General features: G+C 37.1%; 1 protein-coding gene across 1 annotated transcript in view; it reads right to left on the reverse strand.

Annotated features, from left to right (window-relative positions):
* ARAP2 (ArfGAP with RhoGAP domain, ankyrin repeat and PH domain 2) overlaps positions 1-22,799 on the reverse strand; it is a 141,394-nt gene extending 118,595 nt beyond the window's left edge. Inside the window, exons 1-6 of the mRNA XM_074865959.1 lie at positions 22,702-22,799; positions 15,772-16,829; positions 8,043-8,113; positions 7,032-7,111; positions 1,890-1,975; positions 741-1,097 (exon numbers count right to left, since the gene is read on the reverse strand). Coding sequence (XP_074722060.1) covers positions 741-1,097; positions 1,890-1,975; positions 7,032-7,111; positions 8,043-8,113; positions 15,772-16,679 — 1,502 coding nt within the window. The 5' untranslated portion in view covers positions 16,680-16,829; positions 22,702-22,799. The remainder of the gene's footprint in view (positions 1-740; positions 1,098-1,889; positions 1,976-7,031; positions 7,112-8,042; positions 8,114-15,771; positions 16,830-22,701) is intronic.
* Positions 22,800-24,998: the final 2,199 nt, after the last annotated feature.

Raw genomic sequence — 24,998 nt, forward strand, 5'->3', positions numbered from 1 at the left:
ACGTCTGATAATAGAGTGTTCTTTAATATAAAGCAATTTACGAAGAGCTGGAATTTAACATAGGTTAAAATAAAACAAAAAAACTTTTTAAAATAACAGCAATTAAACATAAGTTGTTTTTTTTTTTTTAAACCCACAAATGTGGCAGTCTATTCTCTTTGTATTGCGTTCCTCTCTCTTCTTGATCATTTAAAGTCTTAAACCAAGACTTGGGCTCAGATGCCTCCCATCAAACTTGAGGCGCATCAATAAACTAAACTAGAAGACAATTCATCCTAGATGCATTTCTAAACTCACAATTCTGAAACTGACAGGATCTCCAGTCACACTAATTATTAATGTATACATCCATAGCCAAATTGGTAAAGTAGTATTTCAGAATCGGAGTTTGTTTTCACTTACTTTGTGGCCCACAGAAAATTAGCAAAAATGTACAAATTGGAAATACTGGTAGAAATTAATTCTGTATTTTTCTGCTACAGTTCACAAGTGGTGATCAACATTTTTAATAATAATATTTTTCCTGAGTGCACCTCCTAAATAAGCTTTAAAACAGGTAACATCATTAAAAACTTAAGAATTCAGAACTTGCAACATGCTCTTGCAACAAAAACAGTTCCCTTTCCCTTCCCACCACAAATAGTAAGCAGTGACCAAATACAAACTTAATATCGCTCATGCAAACATATGTCTTCAATCATACATCTACAATTATACAGTAATCACTGCAAATACCATACCCTTGAGGGGATAATTTATCCAGCCATCCTGCTTTAAACTTCTTTACTGATGGTCCATAAAAACAAGCATACGGTGTTATTGATTCATTCCCAATCGATGTTTGATCTCCATCAAAGTGCCGAAAATGAATTTGTTCACTGACCAAGCAATCTGAATCCCCACTTTGTCTCTTACTACAAGATGCTGATTGTGTTTTGGCTTTATTTTTCTTTTTCTTTAAAGGCAAAGAGCATTGTTCCACAATCGAATACACAGATTCACTTTCAGATTCTCTTGGTGCTAATGATTTGTTTTCCTGAGACAGGGATTCATTTTTTGCAAATTCCTTTGTCTTCTCTTCCTGATTATTAAAGGAACTAGAAACAAAAAGTGCATTTTAATCTTAAAGTATTGCTACAATGCACAAATTCGTAAAATCATTAATTAGAACAAATATTGGTAAGACATATTATAAACATAACATGTTCAACCATTGTGATAACCACAGACATGCTAAATACAATGTATCTTATAACTATGACCATACCCAATCCTACTTTCTCCATTCAACAGGACTGGTAGCAAGGTAACACTTGCTGGTTCCTTTAGAAGCCTGAACAGAAATTTAAAATTAATTCTCCTTCCTCAGAAAACTAGCTTCACTCATTTTAACATTTTGGAAGACTTCTAGTATCACCTCTCTCTTCCCTCTCCCACCCCAGTAGAAGACAGGTACAGACTGGAGACTTAATAAGCACATTACCTCCCATTTTGTCAAACCACTGTCTACCACCTCATGACAGGAGTAGAGAATGGTTTTTAGTTTTGTGTTTGGTTTTTTTTCTGATGAGGAGGTAGTATGAGAGTACTCAGAGATGGTTAGATAGAAGACATACAAAAATAAAACGTGTTTTCCTTGTTCTGACTGGGGAAAAGAGGGACATCTTCCAAATCCACGTAAGATTCTGAAACCTGGGTTAGACAATCTCAGGAGAGCCGCAAAGCCAAACTTCACCTCCTATAACATGGGGTAATGGCCCAAATAGGAGGGGGAAAAAAAAAAAATACAATCATGGTTGTGCCTTCAGAGGTAGAGATCTACTTGCGATATCAGTAAATAACTCTTTCCTCTTTAAATTTTTAATTTCTCTATAACTCTTATTTAATACCATAGATTCTTGCAAGAAGAATACTCTTCATTCATTCCTAAATCCAATTTATTTTCACAAGCCAGGAATTCATTTCCATGAAGTTCCTAGAAAAGAAATATGTTGTAATCAACATTTGCACTGATGTAGTAAGGGATGTTTAAATTACTGTAGACATAAATCACACACAAACAACAGCCTAACCAGCAAAGCTATTCTTTGACACATTTTCAAATATGCATTTGAAAGATCATGTTTTTAAAAGTATTCTAAGAAAAGTTATTTTCAATATTTCCTTTCTAAATAATAATACCAACATAAAACATTTGAACATAGTCCAAAAAATAAAAAAAAAAAAATCAATGTGTAGAAACATCAGTGCTCTGACTCTTCCTGAAGCACAACTGAATATTATTTTTACCCTGAAATTTTCTAAGCTCAAGAGCCACATGTTGCATGCAGGTTAAGGATACCATTTATGATTTGCCACTGCTAGCCTATGTTTCACATAAATACTTGTCCTGGTTTAACCAGGATAGGGTTAAGTTTCCCCAGCAGTGGGGGGGAGCTCTAGCCGGGTTATTCAGATACCATGCGGATGTCACATCCTGGCAGGTCACATTTCCTGGCGCGGGAGCGCGGTGCACTCGTGGTTTTGTACATCGTGCTTCTCACTGCTGTATTTGGTAGCTATTTTGCTCTGTTCATTGCTATCACTATTACTGTTATTGTTATTGTTGTTGTTGGTTGTGTTGCTATTGCACTGTTGTATTAAACCTTTCCTTATTTCAGTCTTGGGGCTTTGTATTTCACTCCCTTTGTGGGGGAGGGGTAGCGGCCGCGTGGCAGGGGCTAAACCACCACAATACTACTTCTCTGAATTTAATGTACAGTCTTCACGGTACACTAAAGATAAAATAGTAGTAAATTCAAATTCCTACAGTAATACTGAACTCAGTCATATCGAATCTATCTCTCATTTTCTAGCCAAGCTCTCCTTCCTAGAAGGCACATTTATTAATGTTTGTTTAGAAATCTTTATCACAAACTGCTTGCAGTGTACAAAATGTCAAAGTTAACACTTCAAGAACATTACATTTCACATTTCCTAAACTTGATCTGACAATCATATTGCATTACTAAGCTTCTCAATACTCGTCTATCTTCCTTTAAAAAAAAAAAAAACCGCCTTCATGCTTTTTGATGAAAGCATTTTAATTTACTCATTTAAGCTTTGATGCGTATGTCACAAAGCTGAAGGGTGGCAGAAAAAAGTGGGTAAGCTTTCACGATGGTTGCCATTTGTCTTCCGAGCAGCAGTGGCTCATCTTGTACTTGAGGACTGTACCTTGGCAACATAAAAAGGCAAGCTTAAAAAAAGCACATAGCCCAAAGCTGAGTATGTGTACATTGCAGCAAAAATTGTGGAAATCACAGGCTGCTGCTAGGATAAAAATAGGTCAACAGTCTGCTTTCCCTTGCCAATCAGATCCATCATAAAAAAAACACCAAAAACCAACCACCACCACCAGCCACACACCACACTATTAACTATGTTGTAACACCAAGAATTAGACAAAAAAAATAAAAACCACATCCATACACCTTGTAAACAAACTAAACAGAAAACTCAAAAGCAACCTGTCCACTGCTTATCAAATGCTTGGATTGACTGGAATCTCACAAAAGGACACACAATAGTCAAAAGGCTAATGTCATCGCCCAGGAAGCATCTTTAGAGTAAAAACGATCAGTATCTTTTATCTTAATTTGCTTATCGGGATGCAACTGCAAACACCATACCCACTGAAGCTATATGCTAGTATCTCTTCCTCCCTCTCATCAACCATCACGATAACAGTTTTATGCCCGTCTTGTGCCCACTCCACAATCTTCAGCACTTGGGCAAGTGAATTGAGGGAGCATGAGAACTTCCAAGCAATAATCAAGAAATGCATTTCTATTGCCAGTAGATTTTAAAATGTAGAAGTCCACAAAGACAAGTTGTGGGGACAGGGAATTCTATTTGCTCACAAAGACATATATTTCACCCAAATTAAGTCCCAAGCATTTCCAGTGTGCTGTTTACAGAACTACTCTGCAAGATACTCAGACTCAAAATGAGACAAAACTCTCCTCTCCCAATTCCTGCAAATCTGAGGTATTATACAAAGGTAGTTAGCAGCAGCATTTTCTCCTGCAGACACCTTTACAGATACAAGTATTTCTTAAAATATAGTTATATATATTACACAGAAAGTGTCTCTAAATATGTACTGTTCTTATGCATAGGAAGGACCTACCCTGGCAGAAATCTGTCTTCCGGAGCCCAGACAGATGGAACTGCCTACTTGCAGCCCTGTATAAAAATCCTCTACTTTCAGATACATTTTTGGTTTTAGCTTTTTCTAACAGGTAGTCTTGCTGACCAACAGCGAGTCGGGAAACCTAAATGCTAAAACACGGACTGCGTGAAGACTATCAGGACTGAGGCGACATTAAACCAAGACTGTCATTCAGGACAGGCATCTTCCTTAAGAGGTACTACCTTATTCTTCTGTTAAAGCTAATGCCACACAGTTCTCCTCAGGTTGGTTCTTGAATCATGGTTTGGCAATACAATTTTATAATAGGTCCATAAATTCCTCCTTTTGAAATATTAAGGGTTCTTATTTTAAAGTGATAAGACTTGCAATCTGGCCAGCATTCCACAGTATCAAAATGCTTAGGAGCTCACATAGTTTACTGAACTTAATATGCATATTTAGTCTGACAATCTACAGTAAGAAATAAAGCCAATACTTAACTCTAGAGGCCTGAACTCATTAGAATTCAGTTTTTCTGTGAAGGAATTCTAATACACTTGACTCTTCGGTTGGATACAACAACAAACCAGCTTTAAAACATTTGGATTTTTATTTGCGTTATTTTTTAATCAATATAAAAAAATGTTCCTTCTTCAGGTTGCCCTTTAAAGGTTTCTCCTAGTTGCCTTTCTTCCTGACCCAAGTCAAAGGTGTACTTTCTTTATAACTTTAATTCCATGTTCTCTCATGCTCACCTCCAGTCTGTAGTGACTCATTACCTATTTCTACACTCCCCTCATAAAAGCCTACAGAAGCCTTTTCTTCTTTACACCAGTGAAACAGGAAGAAGGGTAATGGCAAATTTATAAGCCCTTAGAACAAACTTCAGTCAGTCAGTATTACAATTTGCTACATTTTCTTATATAGAGAAAAATTATTTTCTCATGTGAAGTTATCTTTTAAAATGAAGCAGCAGTTTCAAGACCTAAAATCTCAGATACTTTACAGTGTTACTTAACTTTTTTATTTATTCCTAGGATACTTGATACCTACTGAAAGAAATCTGAAAGTCAAATCTGTCTTAGGACCTTTGTTTTTATGGTTCTTCTTCACAGTCTTTGCAATTAAGTTCTAATGGAACTAAAATAATGAAGTTTCCAAAAGGAATTTGATAAATATAACTCAAAAAACTGTTCACATACATGAAAGTGATAATTAAAATCCAAGTCTTCAGATCAGGGAAAGTATGTTATAATATACTGCATTAATCGTGATTCTACAACCTGCAGAAATAGTAATTTTATTTCAAGCATTGATCCTGTTTAACAGAATGGTATTTTTGTATTTGGTGCCTCTGTAAAATAAGAAAGATTGCTGACAACCTTCCTGGCTATGCTTTTTTATAATAAAATATTTTAGTGAAATGTACAGAATAATGCTAAGAAGTAACAAGAAGGCTAGGAAACTTTTTCTAAAAACCCTGTCATTGAACTAATTACAAAGAAGTTAAATTTTGAATTTTTAAAGGCATTGGTACAGACAACAATAACTGGCACAGACAAGACATTGTACACAAGAAAAGAAAACAAAAGCTCAAGTGTCACTTTTGTGTGCAGAAAACAAGAACTAGAAGGAGAAACAAGATACGAATTTATATGTACCTCCTTAAAAAGTCAACACAAAAAAAAGCAGCACAATATATTTCCAAAGAAAAGAAAGTACACACCAAAAATAGAGATCATTTTTATGCTTCTAAACCCACTCCCATTAGATGATGAAATCTGGAGCATTTACTTTTGCTGACCAATTCTCAACAAACTAAAATTGGGGAAAAAAATGTCATAGGCATCCATTTGAGTAGCTTTCATTTTAGACAATATTTTAGAAAGTGAAATATCAGAGTGAAGACCAGGACAGAAACTAAGAATAATTTATTGTTTTCTCTAGGTCCATGGCTTGAGATCGGCTGGGACAAGTATAAACAATCAGAGAACCAACAATTTCTGGTCTGCATCCTGCTGCAACAGAAGCAGGAGCTGGGATTCACGGCATTTGGCAGATGCCTCCCTAAGCTAACTTAGCTCTCATATCTCCATGTGATTCAGAAGTCTGTCCACATGCCATCTATAACATTCACACCATCAATTACCGACCCCAACAAAAATATTTGCTTCAGACAATCCTACAACAAAAGTGACTTTCTGGGCATACAGCAAGTTTAGGGGATGCATGAAAAACATCAGAAGTTCTGAGAACTTTCATATACAGGAATTAAAAAAGGGTATGACCAAAAGTGACCATTAGATCATCTAAGCTAACATGTAAGCTGCTTTCATAGGATATATGCAAGGCTGTGTAGAGATGTCCAGTCTTGATCTGCAATTATCAGAAGAGAGAAAAGCCACTTTTACCTTTACTAGTCAATTCTAATGGTTATCCACCACTTAACCTCATTTAGGCACAAATTATTACAATATATCACTGTACCTAAGAGGGTAAAAGGAGACACTGAGGTTGTCTGCAGTTGCCTGTAACTTACTGTTTTGCATTTGGTATGGCAGCTCTGGCATTTAAGAAGTCAGTTATCTGTCCTATGTTGTTTAAAAAAACAAAAAAATAACCAAAATGCACCACAGCTTCCTATTACTATTGAATAGTACAAAATGTATCTCAAGATTAAGAAAAGTCACTAATTCACAAATATTTACACTATAAACCTTTTGCATGTACCTAAATAGACAGAAAAGATACTAGGAACTGAAAAAGCAGAGTAAAAAATAATTAAGGGCAATATAAAATAGATAACATGAAGATTGAAGTGAAGATAAACCATTTATATCCTGACTTCTCAACTTACTTTAGCATCTTGAGGGTTGTCACAAATAAAGGTTTCTCCATACGGAGAGATGATGGGTGGCTTTTCTTCTGTGAAAGTTTCTTAAAGCGAAAAAACAAATAAATACAGAGTCATACAGTACAATGCTCTACTAAAGTATTAATGAAATCAACAAAGGACACAGATTTTTTTGCTTGTCATTTCTCCGTCCTTCTCAGAAAAAATTCTGAAGAATGAGAAACAAATTTCCCATTTCTAACCACTCCAGATACCTTTCTTTACCCCAAGACACTACCTACTCAGACACAACTACTACTGCTATATAATTTGGATATAACTTGTATACAGACATTTTCTTCTTTCCTACCCTGCACCAAGTTAAAAAAAAAACGACCTTCTATTGCATACTCTTAGGAGCAATAGCTCCAAAGTGTCCTTTTTTCTGACTTTTAAACCCGCCCCCAAAAAAACTCATTTGTGTACAATCTTCACTTTGTCACCACGTATTTGCTTGAAATTAATATGCATAACTTCAAACAAGACATACCTCTAGAATATGAAAGAACTTTTACTTACAACTGACTGCACAAGACTTCTAAACTCTTCCAGTAAAGTATTTAATACAATTAATTTCCTGTTATTTCCTGAAGCTATAAGCACTAACTAACAAATTAAGCAGCATTAGTCAGGAACATGCTCCTTGTATCTTTCAAGAAAAAGCTAACTCTGCTTAAAAAAATCTGGATCTAATCTTAGAAACTCTTAATACTGTAGTCTAAAAAAGTATATTAAAAGAAATGAGGTTTGAAGACTGGACTTTCCAATTTTCATTTTATTAGTTCATAAACAAAAACTAAGTAAAAATGCAGATGTGGTTAAACGTCCTGCTATTACATACATCATTTTTCCAACCCTTTCAGATGCCCAATATTTCTTAAAATAAGCAAGTCAATATTCATTTTAGACAACTTCTGCTCTGAGGTTTCTTTTTCCTCAATATTTAAGACATAAATATCAGCATGTTTAACTCACTGTTCTGTGAAATGTGCCTCCCAGTGCAAGAGATATTTACAAGATCCACATTTCTTCTTTTCTGAAGGGAACTTGAACAAAATAAAGCACAAAATGAAAACAGTAAGTGAATTTTCCCACAAATGGAGCAAAAACATCTTATGCAGTTAAACTATTAAAATTATATACAAATAGTCAATTTTAAGTCTCGGGAAAATTTCTGATTTAATTTAAAAGTCACCTAACAATGTGTTTTCCTCCCTCTATGACATGGACTACTTCTTCGATCCCAGCATACATCTTGAGTTTGGGGTTTTTTTGTTGTTGTTTTGAATTGACCTTATTTAGATTGCTGACAAGCATGGAGATCCCCCGCTCTACCCCAATCCTTTACCTTCCCTTCTTCACACTGATTACCAATGACAAAAAAGGATGCACTAAGAAAGTCCAACATTAAGCTCAAAGGGAGCCTGGGCATGGGAATCCAGACAAAGCATGCTCTCAATCACTGAAAAAAATTGCTGTAAAGTTTTGATTTCCTAAAGTGCATTTTTTCCCATAAAGTTTTCAATCTGAGACATAAATGGCATTGCATTGCAATGGCCTGTGACTACCACTGCACATTTTGTAGATAGGTAAGAATGTAACCCCATAAACAACAGAAATATTATTTTATTACTGGTGTTGTGCTGGCCCCTAAGTATTTCAGCAATTTCATGTATAGTGGCACTCATTATGCTGCTAAAGATCATATTTTTTAAATTATTATTATTATTGAGATTTCAGGCTGAGACAGCAGCTTTAGAATAACACCACAAGAACAAATATGCCTGAATTAGTACATTTCTAACCCATCTTCACTACTCTAGCAGCCTGTATTAGAGCTGTTTTCAGCTAAGTTCTGATTTCCCCTGTTAACATAAGTAACATTTTTTCCTCTTAATTTCATTTTCTTGCTTGAAATAAGTGATGCAGATCCTTGTGCATGTTTATAGAATATTCAGTAACTGATAAATGCCACACAAGATCCTTGAAGTTTTTCTAACAGTTTGCAGGTCCTCCATCCTTCGAAGTCAAAGACAAGTGTGTTTTAATAAAAATACCAATATTGCTAATTTTTGTTTCCCCACTTGACTTACTGAGAAATTTTATTCTTTTAAGATTAGCTATATTCAAAACTTTAGAAATACTGTCCCATGAAGACCAAGTTGAATTACTCCATATTACAGGCTGATGTCTCTCTTATGACAGAAGGCATACATTTATGAACTACTATTTCATATAATTTTTAATCCATGCCTAAATCTGCCCCAGACAAATTATTAGATTAAATTCAAGACAGAAGCCAAACCTTATAAACTTACTTGACACTTCAAATGTTATCCAGTTTATATCAATTAAGTTCCTCAACGATATCCTGGGTTTAGAAAACACAGGGTAAGTTTGGCCAGTGAAGGTGGATCACGGCCTAGCTCCCATACATAACTGTTTACACTCCTGAGTTATAATTACAAAAATTACACAGCAAATACTTTTAAAGTCTGTGTTTCTTCCTACATTTTACTGTAATTGATGTACTTGTATCTTTTGAAGTTACATTAGCAAATTCATGCATTTGTTCTAACCTGATTTTAAAGAACCTTACAAAAAAACCCTAACTTTTTCCACACAGACCAGATATTTTTGTTGTTACATTGGGTTGTTTTAAGGTTATTAATAGCATTAAAATAAATGAGAGATATAGATAAGCAGCTTTGACTCAAAGAGCTTTTAAAATAATGGTTTTCTTCCTTAGTAAAACAGCAAGTCGGTGGCTTAGTTTCAGGGTGGATGGATTTAAAAGTGAGTAATCAGCAACAAGTGAAGATAAATTCACCAGGAAATGAAAAATAAAAAAAAAAAAATCAGCTTACAAGGACCTGCATTTTTTTAATTTATACTTTTTCAGAACTTGTGTTTTAGGGTTTTTTTTATTATGTCCCTACATGTATGTGTACATGGCAAGAAAACCTGCTAATAAGCAAATAATAGGGTTTTTTTTCCAGCAATCAAAACCAAAACTTTTGTCAATTTTGGAAAATGAAGTTCTAACTTATGTCCAGTAAAAATTATCTGAAAATATAAAATAAATGAAACAAGTTTACTTTGTACATCTGCTTGAAAGATTATATAGAACAAACAATATACAGTGCAAGCTATAAAATGATAGTAATTTGTCAATGCTTAATAGACCAGAATAGCTAGCTAGTTGTTGTACAAATTGAACACCTGGATTAAAAGACAGAAAAATACTGAAGACTTCTTTGGGGGCAAATAAGATTGAAAAAAAAAAAAACCAACCTTATATCTACATCAATCTATGACTTTTCTTAACCATTTCTGAAATTTAATACCTCTTCAGACTAATGATCTTCTTTATTTTGCTCTTTAAAGAAAGGTTAGTGCAAGTCGTCTGCCAATGACAAAGTGTGCCAATTCTACAAGGATATAATAATAATTTCAATTAAATTATCACTTTGTTATAACTGTGGAGATTAAGACCCGCTATTTTCATATATTAAGAGGTACCATACGCGGGTCAGGCTGCATACTCTTCCTTACCGCCCTTTCCTTATGCATAAACAGAATGAAAAGGGTGTGAGGAGGCAGCAACTGGTCTCACAAAAGGCTGAGAGACTGGAAAGGTGAGAACTTCGAGCTGGGCTGAGCTGAGCAGTGTTAATCAGTATACTCCTGTCACCTCGCAAATAGAGGGAGAGAGGTCAGTGCAAGCACTCAGTGCCTCAGAGTCTTTACTGGCATTCATCTCCTAAATTAATGAAGCTTTTATTTTCAAACTCATTCAAAACAGTTTTCTATCTATCTCAAGACCTAACCCTCCCCTAGTGCAAACACGTCAAAAACGCTCTAGCATGCTGTGTTAGAGCCTTGGGGTTCACAGGTTGCTTGCAGAGGTAAATTAATGGTGATGCTTGGCCATAGGAAAAGAGAGGGAGAAGTGTCTCTTTCCTCAAAAAAAAATTGCTTTGTGTGACAGAACAGAGAACAGAGAGACACAGCAGCACTAGCTTGGACACCTCATCAGCAATCCTGACCACTTATATGTTACGACATAGAGTCTAAAGAATACTAGCACCAAGCAAAAATTTTTAACCATAGGATCTGCCAGTTGAAGAATACAAATAGTGCCTGCTCAGGCCAAGCACCCTTATCCATTTTACTTATTTACATTTTCCCACAAACGCAGTATGTTTTTCAGAATTACTTTTGGTCTATTTCCTCTTATTTCTCCTAATAAAGAATCAGAGCAATCCCACTACTGAGCAATACAAGTAACAAAATTGGGGGATACAAAAAAATCTAGCAGTATCTAGAGTTTATTAGCGTGACATTTCATCTGTGTAGCATTCTGTATAACACAGGTCTACCATGTCATAAATCTGCTCAAGTGTTTGAACAGATTGCTGCACTGAATGATGCAACAGTAGCTATTTCACCTAAGAGTGACTGCTAAATGACATGATCCAAAGCATTCAAAGCCTCTGAAATTATCTCTATACTTATTATCTTTAATCTTGTGCTAAAGGCACGTTGGTGATTAGGTCCATCCATTGCATTATTTTCACTGTTTTGTCTTACAAAAGCCTTAATCTTCTCTCCTGTCTGTATGGAAGAAGTCACTTAGACCAAAAGTATCAAGAAAGACCATGAAGCTTCCAGTCCACCCTGTTTAACCCTTTGTTCTGTTCCACATGACTGGGAACCATATTAAAAATTTAAGACTTCTCACTTAAATACAGAATGCAGGGTCTCAGAAAGAGTGATGACTTTGTCTAATAAAGACATTTTGGATGCAGATTATTTCAATTTTAGAAGATGATTTGCAATCCTCTCAACAATTCCAGTGCTTTTAAACACCTTTCGAGTGATCTTTATTAATTCTTTATCAACAGAGAAATCATGTTATAAGAAGGAAGAGTCTAGCTGTCAAGAATCTAGCATAACTACACATCACTTCAATACTGATCAACCAAAAACACTACTGAAATTTGCATAACCCTATTATCAAGAACACTGTAATTGCCAGTTTTTTAAAAAAAAAAAAATCTGCACCCCTCTGTACTACAGTGATGCCACATACACTTCAAAGAAGAAAGAAACTCAAAATATTTCAAACTTCTAAAATGCTATGGTGTCTTACCAGCTGACAGCATGTTTTGTTACAGGCAAGAGCCAGGAGCACAACTGAGGCACAGGAAAGCAGATATAATTGCAAGAGAGACAAGTACATTTTTAGTAATAAAAAGTGATATAGTCACACCACGACTAAGGGGGACAAGGAGACCCACCGTATGAACTTTTTGTGCCAGAAGGCAGATAAGAGATCATGAGAAAAGGACTTCCTTGCATGAAAATTTAATGACTAATATCCATGAACGACTAGAAGGAAATGTTGAGTTTCCCAGATGATTTCAGCAGGATTTCTCTGCCTCTATGGAAAAGCCTTCACACAATGTAATAAGGACGAAACCACTGTCTATCCATAAAAATGAGCTGAGAATGTCTGTCCATGCAATTCTGCAAGACACGCAGTCTTTCCTGAAGTTTAAAATGGCAGATGGCATCATCTTTAAGTTCAGTATTAATTCTTTGCCTCTAAAAAAGTACTCAGAATCACAGAATCATCTAGGTTGGAAAGGACCTTGAAGATCATCTAGTCCAACCATTAACCTAGCACTGACAGTTCCCAACCACACCATATCCCTCAGCGCTATTTTGACTCTACTCCTAAACACCTCCAGGGATGGGGACTCCACCACTGCCCTGGGCAGCCCATTCCAATGCCTAACAACCCGTTCTGGAAAGAAATACTTCCTAATATACAGTCTAAACCTTCCTTGGTGCAACTTGAGGCCATTACCTCTTGTCTTATCGCTCATTACTTGGTTAAAGAGACTCATCCCCAGCTCTCTGCAACCTCCTTTCAGGTAGTTGTGGAGGGCGATGAGGTCTCCCCTCAGTCTCCTCTTCTCCAGACTAAACAACCCCAGTTCCCTCAGCCGCTCCTCGTACGACACGTGCTCCAGACCCTGCACCAGCTTTGCTGCCCTTCTCTGGACACGCTCGAGTAATTCAATGTCCTTTTTGTAGTGATTTTTGTACTCGGCAAGGTCATCAAGAACATTCCTGTGAAGTTTAAGTTATGTTGTGAAGTTCTGGTTTACCCTTGATCTTCCTCTGACAGACTGTTACTTGTCCTGCAGGATTTCCATATTATTATAAATGGAGCATCAAGATGAAGAAAGGAAGCTGGAGCTCACAAATCAAAATGATGGGTAATGAAGTTAGTGACCCAGTCACATATTAATCACTAATTGACTGGGATTTGGAGGATTTACTTCAATGGTGGGAAGATTACAAATATAGCATATTCTCTCTACTGGATGATTGTTTCTCAAAAGACATTAAGAGTACTATTTTAGTAGCTAGTTATCTTTTAGGATGAGATTCCCATTTCACCTCAGCAGAAATAGCTTTATTTTATGAAGTAGGGATAATCACTCTACAAAAGTTAATGTAAAGCTACTCCTCACTGAAAGATGTTTATACTTAAGTTTCAATAAGCACATTTTTGGTGGTTTAGAAAGGCACTGATGAAACATTTTTAAGGCACACAAAAATCTGTTAAATGTTGCAAAGAATTCTTGCCTCTCCATCTGTTCAAACAACTGTATTACAACATTTAATATTGACTTCTTTCAATAATCTAGAAGTTTATAAATGCTGGGAAAACTCTGCATTTAGGACATGTATAAACTTGCTAATGATGTTTCTAACTACTGAGATATGCAGATGAAAAAGACAAGATAAACAAAACATTCCCAGACACGTCCCTTCCAGGCATAGTTAGTGGTTTAAAAAAAAAAAAATTACTAAAAAAAAAATGCAACGTAATGATTTGGATATGGCTACACCAACAAAACTCTGCATATGCCTTTGCATGAATTTTTCTTCTCCAAGACACTTGACCAGCATGATGAGTAAAAGCTTGTAGTTAATAGAACCAAACACATCACAAATTAATCTGTGGGGAAATATTCTTCGTTTACACAGCCTGTAATATTGTCATCAACTGCACATTTAGTGCCTATTATTTTTAACATTCAAACTATTACTTTTATTAAGATAGGCCTGGATTTAAGTTTTAACATCAGACCTTTTCCTCTACACACCATCATATTTTTGCAAGACAAGCGATAACAACTAATGCTTATTCAAGACAGTAAGTGCTACTCACTAATTTGTGGATTCAAATTATGAACTCAACAGACTCACATCACACACATATTTTGAAACAAATTCAAATTCTCCTATGCAATTTACTATAACAAATTTTATTGGATTCTATCCAATACTATCCTCACCAAAGCTGCACAGAACTATCCTTATAAAGACTCTATAAACTCTGAAAACCTCCCACCTCTATTCTTTTTTTTCTTTTTTTAGTTTCCCTTTTTCCACTTCTTTTTACCTGCTAGAATGCCTCAAAAATATTTTTATACTACAAGCATCATTAAACGCTAAGGTTTTGTTATGAGACCACCAGCTAAAGACAACACCTAATATGACAAACTGGTTGCATCCATTCCCTCAGTTAACAGTTAAATGACAACCAGTTTAGAAATTAATCTAAGAGCCATCTTGAAGAAAGTCCTTGCTTTAGACCGACGGTATAATGTAATTTCCTCCCCCACAAAATATCCTACTCTAATTTAAAACTACTCTAATTGAAAATTTACATATTTATATTTAGATATAAATTTTATGTGCTTTAAGGCTAAGACTTAATATTCACGTGTAATCATCCTGTTATGCCCATGCATGCGTCCAATCCTATCAGATACATCCTGCCTTTTTTACAGGGTGGCTACATCATACAGCGCACAACACAGACAAGAGGACTTTCTAAATTTTGACCCACTTTTTAGATAAAACTACATAAATGTGTAGGTGTGCAAAACTTTCTGGGTTTTTCTTATCATTTATATATATGAAATAATAAACTTGTATTTTCCAAGAACAGTATCTCTTAAAAGGTATGACCTTAAAAGTTACTAAGATACAACCTGAATATTTGCGTTTCACAGTAATTGTTATCATAAAAATAGATTTTTATACTTAAGGGTGAATTTTTAGCCATCCTGAAATCACCATTTTATCATCATTTTCCTGTGATCGATCAGAATTTCATCAGAAACATTGGAGCTAAGGTCTAATTAATATCATTACCAATGCTTTGGTTTGGAATAGATTCAACAGCTTTTTCTGTTATTTTTCAATCTTGGTTTTGTAACACTTGTGTATTTCCATTCTTCCCCATTTTAACAGAATACGGATTAAGTTTTAAAAATGCTTGATATAGTTGTTTTTAACAAGGGTTGTATCTAAAGCAATAAAGATTCCTTTATTTGAAAATAAGTAGACGTGGAGATTGTTGGGGAGGTTATAAGGAAACACTGTTCTAAAATTTGCCTTTATACTCTCATTTGCACTTTTAACTTGCATTGAAGCTTAATCTGCCTTCGGTTAATTTGGCAACATTCATACCAGATACAGTGTATTTACAGCACATACTTAAAAAATCCACCAAAAAATTACATTAAAAAAAAGGGAAGAAACCCCAAACCATGATTTCTACAATGATTCTACAATGATAGCAAGTCTTCATTAAAAGAAAAAGCACAGTTACCTTGATGAAGCTTGAACTTTACTTGATTTGGGAATTTCCGGTACAGGTCGATGCCGTAATATAAAAGACCGGCTTACTCTTGGAAATACTTTCATGCAGTTTTGTGTATAAGAACCATATAAGTCATTGTCTATCATTTCTCCTTTAAACTTAAAGAATGGAGAATTTGGCTCACTGTCAGATGAATCATCCTCATCTGAAAACATCAGATGTTTGTTTTCATTGTATTTTGTCCCACATGAATGAGCAAATGAAGAAGAAGGATCATGAAATGCCAAACAGCCAGCCAAGGGCTCATCAGCTTGGTATGCAGCAGCTTCTTCCAGTGATGTATCTGCCTGAGTATCTGTCTTAATACTTCCACGTGGATTGATAGCTTTTAGTACGCTGTCTGAATTCTGGTATAAACTAGAAAAATCCGAAGTTGTAAAGCTATCATCATTTGCCTCCAATAAGTTTTGCTCTGCAAGTTCAAACCTTTCTTTATCAATGTAAGCTTTATTAATAAGTTGTTCTGACAACGTTGCAGGTATCAAGCTAGTCCCATCTACACTTGAATTGTTTATTGGAGGCTCCTGATCTGAGGACAAATAATGCTTCTCTTCTAAACCTTTCAAGTCTTTGAATTTTAGATTTTCACGGAAAAGAGAATTTCCTTGCATTTTTGAAAGAGTGGTATCTAATTGCTTAAGAATCCTTCTACGGTGCCCTGTAGGCAACACTCCCATTTGCTGAAGCACACTGTTATTTATTCCCACACAATCTGTCACAATGTTATAGCCATATTCTTTAAAGTTAGGAAGATATTGTCCCAAGTTAATGTTGACCAAGAATTCTTCAATATCAGTGCAGTTGCCTGTGGATGACATGATGGCAGCTTCATTCCGAATACTGCCCCACACAGTCATGTAGAAATATAGTCAGGATGCGTGCATATTCACTAGCAAGAAAGCGCTCTAAATTTGGTGTCAGCCAGCCAATGAAGAATATCAGTTTCTTCAAGACACTTCTTCAAATTTCTTCAGTTCAAACTGATTTTTTTTTTAAAGACTGCAAGCCTATGGGGAAAAAAAAAAAAAAAAAAAAAGGGCATTAAAAAAAGTTCCCATCTGAATTCACATTAATCTTGAATAAAATTCTGAAAGGCTTCCTGTCATTTGTACAGTAACATTTTCAAATTGCTTATACATGAAAATTTCAAGGAGGGTAAACAGCATAACCTCTCCTTCCTTTTATCTTGGCCTGTATAAAGAGCATAGAGAAATCAAAGTCTTAACCCAGCACAAGTAATACAATCTTAAAATAGATAATCCTAGTAGTTAAGATGAACAGTTAAGAGATGAACCACTTATCTACATACACACATATAAGGGGGACATGGGGGGGGGAGGGGAGTGATCTAAGACCAGAGCTGGAACCCAAAGCTTTCTTATTCCCATGCTAACACTGATAAACTACAGCATAGGGCTTCTACTCCCTTATCTTCTGAGCCTTAAACTCTTTTTAGCACAGAAACACACTTTCCATGGGAAAAAGGAAGAAATACTGTCTAGAGCATTCTCTGTGAACTGTGGGTTCAATCCCTCTTCAACTGAGCATCCAACTGAACAAGTACCATAACCAATAAAATAGTTCACAAAGGTAGATTCATTTCTGAGCATGTTGGGGGGGGGGGGGGGGGAAGTGCCTTAATTGTTTGAATAACTACAGTCAGAAAGCTATGGAGGTGATCAAAATATGTCTTGCAGATCAGGCTCTTCAAAGAACTGTCACAAGGGAAAATAGGAAACAGGTAACTACTAGCTTTTCAACTCTGTCAAGGAAGCAGTTTTCCCTTGGCCACAAACAGTAGCAGAGGCATAACCCCACAGGCAAGTTCTGGCCTCCACACTAGAAACATTTGGTATCTCAAGTGCCCATGACAGTTCTTCCTTCATATTTTCCAACACAGCCCTTGCACTCTCCAGATTTCACCTGAGTTCCTCCTTCTTTCAGGGCTGTATCCAAATTTATGATTTACAAAATCTAAAGCTGACAGAGAAGCTACTATTCAGAAGGTGTTTGAGACAGCCTGAAATCACATCTCTTTAAAGAAGGTTTAAGATCAGCAGCAGTCAACAGGTTCTTTCACCTCCCTCTTCCTGTGTAAAGAGTAATTTGGCCTTAGGGAAACCTGCTGACTGTAGCAGCTGTCCTGGCATGCAGGTACTACTAGCCTTAAGCAGCCTGGAAAAGAAAGAACAGCTTCAGTAGAACAGTGCAAGACCTAAGTTGCAATTAGAAAGAAAAGAAATCGCATGCCCAGAATATATCCATGGTAGTAGGTGTTGATACCTTATTCTTCAAAATATTTCCTGACAAGAAGGGCACTTCTTATGACCTAGAAATGAAGCTTAAAAGATTACCTACTTTTGTACTGTATCAACTCCTCCAAAAAATTATAAAACCTCTTCCTGTAAGACTTCCCCAATGTCTTCTGAATAACTAAATCAGTATTCAGAAAAGCAGTCATAAATAAATCTTTATGTCCCTCCTCATTCCCCAAAGCTGTATACAAATAAATGTGAATTTTAAATCATTTACTGAATGGAGCACAACAGTTATGACTGCTATTGGCAATTATACTTTATTATAATGATTAAATAATCAAGACTTCAGCAGAAGTCTTTTCTTGGAAAATTTTGTAAATATCTTTATTACTCCCACACTTCCAAAAAGCGGTAATCAGAAACAGGGAAAAAACAAACCTCTTTATACTTACACCATACATATATATATAGATGTGACATTATAAGAAAAAAAGATGAACAAACCTACATTTTTCTGGAAGATGTAAAAATCAACACTGCACACTTAACTATAAATGTTCCATTATTGAAAATAAATCTTTGTATTTGTGTTAATCTCTTTAACTTCATTTTTGGGGCAGTATTTTTATCAGCTTCAATCACAGTCCACAAGTCTGAGAAGTGACTTCTTATCTTGACTATGAAATTCATGCAATTAAAAGTTTTTAGAGAAAGAACTCTATAGGCCAATCCTATATCAACCTCTCAGGAGAGATGAAGTTTGTTAGGGAGTTAACCCTCACTAAAAGATTCCCAAGTCATTTAAATTCAAAAAGCCTTGGATTGAGCTAAACTGATTAACAATCAGCTTTTAGATTTAACTTTGGCCTTTCCCAACCTAAGTACTTATCTAAACACTCATCGTTCCTTTAAAAATTTCAGACATCAGCATTTCCTCAAGCTTTTCACGTAAGCCTCTAGCCATAAAAGATAAAATTCAACAGTATGGCCTCCACCCATCTACAACCTTGAAAAGTACAAATGCAAATACATAGTCTCTTAAGAAGTTGAATATATTGAAGTTACTAAAGAGGGCAAAAAGTATCAGGCAGGCACTGTTTGTGCCAGAGAATAGTCTTTCATGTACCCATTAATGAAAAAAAAAAAAGCCACAAAACAATCCAACATAAAAAAACCCCCACATGTTCAAGCATAAAAAACCCCTACAATGGTAGTATATCAGTCTAACTGTTCTAAAGTTGGAGTTGCAATTGGTTATCTCAGCCATTTCCACCTTCCTTGGCAGTTCTGGGGTTCATGGTGGTGTCTGGATATTTTTTCCCCGAGGTGTGTTTATTTTCAGCCAGTATCATTCCCTCAATCCCTCCACCTTCAGCAGTAACAAAAAAGACACTTAGGAAAGTAGCTTTTAGTTATGTGTTTATAAATATATATTTTTTATATAAACATATATATTTATACCCACACACACTCTTCTCAGGATCTAAATACTGCTTTTTTCTACATGCAGTAGCTTTGCCCACACCTTATTCTGGAACACCTCCAGCGTCGTTACTTCAGGAACTCAAATTGCTATGTATTATCAGTTATTTAGATCCTAACCCACCTCTGTATAAACCACAAAACAATGCAGAGGATTACCTAGCACAGAACAAACTTCTTCCAAATTTGCATTACTTTGTGCAGTATATTTTATAAATAAAACATGTAGCAGACTGAGAAAGGAAGAAACTGCTCACTGAGAAGACATTTTGACTACAAAATGCCAGCACTGCCAGAAGCTGAAGTCCAAGCCATTTTCTGTTTCTGTAGTAATCTACGGCAGAATCCATAGAGATGTACGGCAGAATCCACCAAGAATTATAAAGACATGCTATAGATCTGGCCTAGCTATACAGTTAGATACCAGTAAATTCACAGTCACACATTTTGCCAGTCTGAGCAAAGGGTTATACTGAAACCTGTTCTGCTTTGACTACTCAGACGAAGATTCAAGTAACCAACAGCTGAACAAATCTACATACACTGCTGAATGTTTGTATCACAGGCTAGAAGATAAATACAGAATCGTTTCTTACAATGTTTTATCCTTACTAAAGGCTTAAGCTCAAGAAGTATACAGAAAAGCGGAACTCAAGGACCACCTTATCCAACATATTAATCTATTTCAATGTAATTAATATCAATTAAAAAAAATCATTTAATCTCCTCCACGGCTTTAATTGTAGAGTAAGTCATAACAAACCTTAAAGAATGTTTGTACAGCATTAGCTATGTAGTGTACATATATGATATATACACATTTGTATCATTCACATCCATATTTGTACCACCACAAGTTTAAGTAAACAATAGTCTTCAACATTAGTGCATGCATCCTGTAAACCAAAACTTTTTCTCTCGGCAGCAAGGCCAAATAGATTTTTTCCCACAGTATTTGACAGAAATAAATATCAAAAAAGAAGATTAAAAAAGATGGGAATTTAGTCTTGCTTAAATACAACTGATTTGTGCTGTGCTATCACATTCTCCAATATAGAGTAACTAAGACAAAAGTCATCATTCAACATGGTTACTAAAACCAGGAAAATGCTATAGCAGTTATACAAAAATCAAGCTTCTTGAAAGACCCTTAAATAGAAATAAGGGTAAAACATCTAAACTGCTATATGGAAAAAACAATACAAGGGAAACCATCTGGGCTTTTCTTCCAGGAAAATGTTTTGGCAGGGGATGAATTGCAATTTGTGTTGCACATCCCAAGCCTTATATGGGATCATCCAACTTTCTTTGATAGAAGATAATGCTTCTCACACTTCTTCTCAAACTGATTTTCACATTCTTCCTTTTCCCATCTTATGGAATGGGCTTAGAGAAGGAGGTACAACAACTCATAAGCGGCCTAACATTGTTCTTTCTGTTTTACTAAAAGCAACAGCTAAATAGCACCAAAGAAAAACGGCAGCACTGGCACAGAAAAACATACGTAATTTTCAGGACCTCTCCTCACATGGAGGGTACCTGCATCTAACATTCCAAAAAGCCATTACCAGTTGATTCTGTATTTCTTCCATTTTATGATTTTCAAGTTGAAAAGTTTTCAATACAACACTAACTGGAAGATAGACGAATATGTATTGAAGCAAGCAAGCAACTCAACTTTTAGTAATTAAATGTGTGAACAGGAGGATACAGCTGAATATAGAAACACTCAATCGAGACTCTTTTTATCCCTTTTTAAGATGACTACAGAGATTAGCCTCAAGAAAGTCTCAAACCTTTAGAAGATAATCACACTTTAAGCAATCAGTTCAACAAACTCAAGCAAGTTCAGGCTTGCTCCCAGCTTCTACTAAACCACATACTAGAGTAAGATCCAAATAAACAGGTAAAAAACCCAGAACGAAAAAAAAAAAAAAAAAAAAAAAGACCACTACAACAAGACTTACAATGGAGCAGAATGAAATCTGCCAATAGTGAATTTCACCCTCCCATTGTACTTCATTGCATACAAACTGACAAGATTAACAGGCCTAGAAAACGTTGTGGATCATTAAAGATCTTTCAAAAAACCTACATAATGCAATCAGCATACTGACTGCATGTTAAAAAAAAACTCAAATGACCTTTTTAAAGTGGTTACTTAATTCATTACCATCTGGGTCAACTCAGAGCAAGATAACTGATTGCAACAATTCTGACAGAACTGTTCCCCTTCCAAAGGCAAGGAAATTACTAAGTGTAGTTCAACGCACTGAATAATTACGAAATACCTTTAATCACATCCTCTGTCAAAGTTTTTTTGTTTTTTTTTTTTTTTATTTCAGAACACTTCTCTTCCAGAGAAAAGTTCAGCCACCTTCACTACCTCGGATTCAAACCTCATACTGCAAGAAATTCCAGTGGAACAACTTGCAGAGTCTCCGGAGTAAGGAACTGCATGGCATGAATAAGCAAGCTAAAGGTGGAATTGGTCGAGTACACTTTAGCAAATTGCTGTGGCAACACCGAGGGGATGTATCATTCACTTTTGTCTTTTATATCTAGGACATCCTAGCGGCTCTTTGACTTTCTCGAAGTGAACTTAAAGCATTCGCTGGTAGAATTTCCAGAAATATACTGGCAGCTAGCAAAATGTCTATCTGTGTCTGACTTCACAGAAACAACTCATAAATAATAGAGCACTGTTCCTTAGTATGACATTTACATACAAACCGTTAAAATAATTTAAACTAAAAAGGAAATAGGATGAAAGAAAAAAAAAAAAAAAAAACCCACACGCCTTATTTTCTACCTGCCTACAAGCTATTTCTTGTTAGATTCCAACTTCGGTATCTGACGCTCATCTGAAACATGCCCTGTACCAACCACTCCGCCTCGCCCCTGAACTCGCCGGTAACTCTGAAGTTACTCCCCAGCAGTGCGGTTTTCGCCGGCCGCCACGCTGCCGGCGGGACCGGGACCTCCCGCATCACCGCAGCGGCCCCCGAAGACGCTCCGTGCCCGCAAGGGCCCGGCCCGGCCTGCGGAGCCGCCGGCGCAGGCCGCCGCGCACAGGGCAGCAGCGGGCAGCCCGTGCCCTCTGCCTCGCAAACTCCGCACCCCGCGGAGGCTGGCTTACCTCTGGCAAAAAGCAGCGGGTGAAGAGAAAGGCGGGGGAAGGAAGAACAAGACTTTAGATGGCTTCAGCTTTCTTTACTCCTCGCTCGCTTTCTTGCTTTCTTTCTCTTGCTTTCCTTCCTTCCTTCCTGCCTCCACACCCCACCCCACCCCACCCCCGGCAAGCCGCGCCCGCGGCGCGGAGCTCCCTCCCTCCCTCGCTCTCTCCCTCCCTCGCTCGCTCCCGCAGAAGGCGCCGCACCTGGGCGCGGGCGGGGAGCGCCTGCCGCTCCGCGCCCCTCCGCGCCGCTCCGCGCGTGGGCCGCCAGGGCGGGTGCTCAGGGCGTGCTCGCCGGGCAGCATATTTTTGGAGGAGTCCGGAGGAAGCTGGCAGTCGCAGGCTTCGGCTGCCCCAGCGCATCGCTTCGCGGCCGGCCGCCCACCTGTCTGCCTGCCTGTCTGTGTGTCCGTCCGCAGCCTGGCCTGGTCCCTGGCGTGGCGTGGGGTGGCGGCGGGGCTCCCCCTCTGCCTGCCTGGGAGCTGTGAGGCAGCCGGCAGCCCAGTCGGCCCAGGGCTTCCCGCCGGCACCAAAGGGAGCCGCGCACAGCGGTTGAATGATCGCTCGCTTAAATAAAAAAATAAATATTACTAAGCTTTCAGAAGTGCGTGTAACTTCCCACTTCTAGGAATTCACCCACATCTGTGAACTACCGTCACTCAGCTGAAACTATCCTTTTGCTACACAAAATGATACTGAGAAGTACTTTCATGTACTCCATCAGTGTACACACATATCTTCCTCTTGAGGTATCAGTTCTGATTTTTTTTTTTCTAATTAAATCCGAGGGCGTACCAGAAGGCTCACACTGTTGTGACTGAAGTCTGAGGTCAGTCATTGGGTTGAACCAGAAACGAAGCAAAAACTTACTGAAAAAAAGAGGACAGTAATTAAAGTGCTCATATAGGAGCAAGTAAACCTGGGTTCTTTTCCTGCTTCAAAGACTGCTTCCTACATGCTAAAGACAAGCCTTACTAAATAGCCTTACTAATAGTAAGGTTGTTAAAAACCGCTGGTGCCATGGTAGTAAAATGAGATTTCAGGATCACAATTTTGAATGTAAACAACATTTTCACTCTCCAAGTCAAAACAGTTACAAGTCTGAAGTTCAGCATTACAGAACCAACTCCACCAGTGCCCAAGCACTTCTGAAAATCCTGCTGCAAGTCCTAATTATTAGATGCCAGCATCTAATTCTAATTATTAGAATACCAGTGTACCCAAAAATACAGCTAATTTTGCCTCTTAAACTTGCATTATGCAAGCAAATTTTGTGGCAAGAAAGCCCCACTCCAGTGCAAACTTTTGGTTTTGAGTTTTTCGAGAACCTGAAAAAACTCATTTGTGTTCTTGCTTGACTTACTAATGTTTTTGCTGAATCTCACTCAGTGTCATTCACACTTATTTGCAAAGGGACCCATATGTTTCCAAACCAAGTTAGTGCACAGCTATGATTCAGGTAAGTATACTAACACCCTTTTTGGTCATAGCATTTCTGGATTGTAACCTAATGACTCACAGAGTCATTCAATCACAGATTTGCCAAAGATTTCCAGCTAAGCCTAGCTTCCTGTCAGAACAGGAAGAATGCCAATGAAAGATTCAGGCCTTGTAAACAACAAAAGACCTGCCCCCTTTGTGAGGCTTACCCTGCCATGCGAAAACCCAATTAATTAGCAGTTTATGCTGGGCTGAATTTTTTTCCTGTAAATCTTAAGGTATGGTCATTGATTAATACCCTTGAGCTTTTCTCTCTTCTCTGTCAAGAAATTCCCAAGTCCTTTCTGTAAAGTCCACCTTTCTTTCTTTTCCAGGAGACCCATGTGATTTGCCCATGTAAGTGGGCCAGCAGTAGAGACTACAGGTAATGGTCCCCTCAGTGCTTGTCTTTAAAACAGACATCAGTCTCCCACGGAACTCACTAAAAGGGATTACCCTCAGCACATTTATACCTGTGCAGTAGTAGCACCTCCCCTCAGAGCATAACATGACACTGCACCCTGACACACTGTGTCTCAACCACAATTATCTACTTTTCTTGGCCACAATATGAGACCACAAGATCTGAGATTTTTTCCACACATTTGGAAGGGGTGGGGGAGCTGGCAAGGAATGGAAGAAATAAACATTAAACATCTGAAACATCTACTCAGTTGTATTTACATATTTCTGTTTGCATTTTGTCCATAAAAACTGAAGTATATACAAGTTCATTTTAAGCCATGTTGTGCTTTTGGGGGTTTAGGGGGTTTTCTTGTATT

The sequence above is a fragment of the Strix uralensis genome, chromosome 4 (assembly GCF_047716275.1).
Source record: "Strix uralensis isolate ZFMK-TIS-50842 chromosome 4, bStrUra1, whole genome shotgun sequence".
Classification (NCBI taxonomy): Eukaryota; Metazoa; Chordata; class Aves; order Strigiformes; family Strigidae; genus Strix; species Strix uralensis.